This window comes from Labeo rohita, unplaced genomic scaffold (assembly GCF_022985175.1).
Source record: "Labeo rohita strain BAU-BD-2019 unplaced genomic scaffold, IGBB_LRoh.1.0 scaffold_217, whole genome shotgun sequence".
Taxonomy (NCBI): Eukaryota; Metazoa; Chordata; class Actinopteri; order Cypriniformes; family Cyprinidae; genus Labeo; species Labeo rohita.
Genome location: NW_026128407.1, coordinates 60,613 through 64,804, shown reverse-complemented (window position 1 = coordinate 64,804; position 4,192 = coordinate 60,613). Strand labels below are relative to the sequence as shown.

Genomic DNA, 4,192 nt, shown 5'->3' with positions numbered 1-4,192 from the left:
AACCCAAATGATTGGAACGCAACTTCATGGGACGGACTTCGTCGGCCCGGTTAAATTCAAATGTCCAGCATAACACATCACCTTTCGCCTGTTGCATCTCGCCTTTCGCCTGTTGCATCTCGCCTTTCGCCTGTTGCATCTGCCCGGCTTGACCACAGTGTGACTGTGCCATCCAGAACTCTACAGAACCAGCTAAAGCTTCGCGAATCTCTCAAAGTCCTTGCGACCCACAACGCCGACTTGCAAAGAACTTACAGCTCATCACGCTTGATAACCAGTCAGTCAACCGAAGCTCGAACTGTCCAAACTGCGTGAAACACCGAACAGCGGAAGCAGCTTGAAACACCTCGCCAGCACTCACCTGAGCTCCGAGAGCATCCTCCGTGTAACCAAGCAACCAACCGAAGCTTCATCCAGCCACCGAAGGCTTCCCCAAAGACGTCATCCAAAGAACTAAGCAACCAATCAGAAGTGGCGTGATTCCCTCCGCTAAGACGAGCCCACCAAGGAAAACCCGAACGCAAGTAAAACAAGGTCTCCTTAATCTCTTGCTGAACTGGTGCTAAATTTCCTTAAGCAGCTAAAAGATAAATCTCTGCTTTCATGGTTTTCTCAGGTTGCAATTTAAGAACTAGTAGTTTGGGATTCCCTTCAAAATCCATAGACTCTCATTCCGTGAACCGTATGCATGTGTGTGTGAGTGTGTGTATGTGTGTTAATTGTTAAGTTAGTAGTTTAGTTCATGTATCTTAGAGTAGTTCAATAAATTCCTGTTTCATTGAAAAGAACATTGTCTTGTATTTCTGTTCACAACTACTGCCTGTGCCCTAGATGTTGCTACCTAGCTCATAACGAACAAATATTTTGGTTTATATTCCGATGGCCACGGGAATAATATAAACATCCAGAGTTGGTAAAATATCCTAAGTTGAACGTTCACTGGACGAACAGTTGATAAAAGTGTAAATTACTAACTTTGAATCAGGTAATCAACTTAAATCCGAATCCTTTGGATTCGATTCTCAATTGAATCACTTAAATTTGACCTAAAACCCTACATATATATATATATATATATATATATATATATATCTCACTAGAAGGTGATACAATATTTAGTGTTCTACATCTAAAAAAAAAAAAAAATTATAATTGGCACTACTCTCTGTTTAAAATAAATGAAAAAAAAAACCATAGTAGATTTGTTGTTTTTTCTTGTTGTACCGAAATTGTATCGAACCGTGACTCCCGAACCATGACATCTGTGTACTGTTACACCCCTAATATATACACACACATATATATTTAAACCTTTGCAGCAAATAAACAACGTAAAAAATCTTGAAAAATCTAATTCTAATGTAAATTATAAAGTAAACTTTGTGCAGGATCTAAAATTAAACTAACATATGCTTTTACTGTTATAGCATTTACTTTTGCACCTGTTTTTAGATCAACTCTGACTTCAGTCTGAGCACAGCTGATTATCTTGACTGGAAGAGAGATGAAAAGATTTAGCACTTACATTTCATGTTTGACATTACAATGTTTTTCTTTTATTACCTTTGGTGTGTTTGTTCTCTAACTGTTCAGCAAGATGGTTCTGGTTCATCTTTTTCAGGATATCCAGTGTGATCTTCACAGCTCTTTCTGGTCCAAAACGATCCAGCATCTGATCTACTGTGTCAGTTGCATCTGCTTTCTCCAGTACAGAAACTGGAATAGGTCCATCTTCTCTTAAGTAGCTCTTAAATCTCTTCAATTCTTTTTTTTCCAGATCATCCAGTGTGTCACAAAGCTTTCGTTTACCAGACGTCATCGTTCTTCACTGACTGCTGTTGAACATGAGGAAAATGTTTAACAATAGGTCCACTCTTACTGGACACTCACTTAATAGGGCCTGAAACTGTATTTTTTAATGCTGAAGTTTCAAAAAATGATAACCACCAACCTTTTTAATTTTTTATTTAAGTATTTATAACACTATTTCCTCTAGACCAGATGAAATTTCACCATTTGGATGACCATTAATTTCATTCTGTTAAATCCATATGACAAAGATTTTTATAATTTGACCAAAAACCTCTATGCTTAAGTAGAAGATGTATTTATATATTATAGCACTTTTCTATAGCTTATGGTCACTTTCCATAGTACATGTCAACTTAGCAGGGAAAAACAGGAATACAACAAGTGACCCTGGCTGTGAAAACCAAGCTGAAGTCATTTTTTTGTGATTTACTGTTTTCTACATAAAATCATCCTTCATAAGGTGAAGAACATTACGTCAAAATGTAATCTTGATATCTTTAATACTGAGTGAGGCAATGTCAATGGATGAAATCAAACTTTGATGTTTGTTATCTCAAAATTAGATTTTGAGACTTTAGCCAGGATTTCACAGAGAGGGTCTCATATGCATCTGAAAGACTGTATTTTCAAGGTTTTCTCTTAGTTTAGCAAAGGAAAACGTCTCAGATTACGTATGTAACCTTGGTTCCCTGAGAAGGGAACGAGACACTGCATCCTCTAGAGGTCACTATGGGGAACGTCGTCTGCGTGACCCGTGTCTGAAGCTTACATAGCCACTGCCGGTGCGACTCGTCACCGTTGACGCGTCATACCAGTGCAACCGCATAGTATGAAAGGACGCCGGTCGAACACATTGTCCGTTTCTTCGTCTGAAAGTTATGTCCAGTCTAGAGGACACAGTGTCTCGTTCCCTTCTCAGGGAACCAAGGTTACATACGTGACCTGAGACGTTCCCTTTTGAGTTCCTCAAAAGGAGCCTAAAAACATGCGACTGCCGCCTAGTAGAGCTCACTAGTAGGAGGTGACCCCAAACGCTTAATTGGAGTGGTTATGCTCAGAGGTAACCTTCAAAGGTGAGGGGAACATTGCTTAGGCTCAACCAACATTTATAGAAGGGCTGTTACCTAGTAGAGCTCAGTAGTAGGAGGTAATCTCCAGTAGTTTAGTTAGCGGTCATGCTCAAAGGTGACCCTCAAAGGTGAGGGGAGCATTGCTCAAGCTTAACCAACAGGAGACCTAACAACCTGCAGCTGTTACCTTGTAGGGCCCAGTAGTAAGAGGTGATCTCCAGTGCTTTAGTTGAGAGGAGGCATGCTCAGAGGTGACCCTCAAAAGTGAGGGGAGCATCGCTCAGGCTTGACCAACAGGAGACCAGTATAGCAGGGAAGCCGCAAAAAACTACAACCTACAACTGTTACCTAGAAGAGCTCACTAGTAAGGGGTGACCTTTTAGTTGGGAGCAATCATGCTCAAAGGTGATCCTCAAAGGTGAGGGGACCCTCCATAGCTATGCTCGGCCAGATAGAGGCAACTTATCAGAGAAGGCAGTAAGCGGCCAAACTACCTGATATCATTGAGGCGGAGCTTAACAGATGAATAGACAATGCTCAGCATTCATAATCATATAGAGATGGATCCCCCTGGCAAGATGAGAGGAATATGCTCATGACAATCCCTTACAATAAGGGGAGCACTTTCAAGCTCAACCAGAGTGTGGCGCCAGCTACACTGACAAGCTACTCAAAAAGTTAGGTGGAGCGCCGCAGCTTCACCTGAATGGTTCAAACCCCTTGGGGTGAGACCTGAGTAACGTAATTCGACTGGTATACAGCAACATCAGCCAAGGAACCAAATGGGGGACCACACATCCTGAAATTGCAGCATAATACTGAGGACCTGATGGCCAAAGGGCCCCGCAGAGGCCCAGCCACTCAGCTGCCTGGTCCAGAAGGTATGAAGCCGAAGAAATAGGCTACAGAACAGGAAGGTTAACTAGGGGAATTAGAAAAAGGAAGATGAGGGTAGATGTTAACACCCACAGAGGGAAGTGAGTAGATGTTTCTAAGTTTTACTTTGACTGGGATGAGAGCGTTGGGAACATCTCATCTGGATAACCTCCCTCAGGTCTTGCTTTTGATCCTTTGAATCACGCCGCCTCCTCGACCTACCCACAGGTGGGGGAGGGGTGCGAGTTGCAGCACTAGCCTTCTGAGCCTGCCTCTGGTCCTTAGACCGAGACAGGCCAGGACCCCTCTGTTGTTTGGGCTGAGACTTGGGCCCTCGTGGAATGAAGGACTTGAAAGCGGCCGAGCGCGCCCTCACCTCCTTAAACTTCTCAACGACCATCTCAACGGGAGTGCCAAAAAGTTCAGAAGGCGAG

General features: G+C 42.6%; 1 protein-coding gene across 1 annotated transcript in view; it reads right to left on the bottom strand.

Annotated features, from left to right (window-relative positions):
• The window catches only part of LOC127159445 (NACHT, LRR and PYD domains-containing protein 6-like), a 5,701-nt gene extending 1,509 nt beyond the window's left edge, over positions 1 to 4,192 (bottom strand). The window contains exons 1-3 of the mRNA XM_051102263.1: positions 4,135 to 4,192; positions 1,564 to 1,835; positions 1,435 to 1,493 (exon numbers count right to left, since the gene is read on the bottom strand). Of these exons, the coding sequence (XP_050958220.1) occupies positions 1,435 to 1,493; positions 1,564 to 1,819 (315 nt within the window). The 5' untranslated portion in view covers positions 1,820 to 1,835; positions 4,135 to 4,192. The remainder of the gene's footprint in view (positions 1 to 1,434; positions 1,494 to 1,563; positions 1,836 to 4,134) is intronic.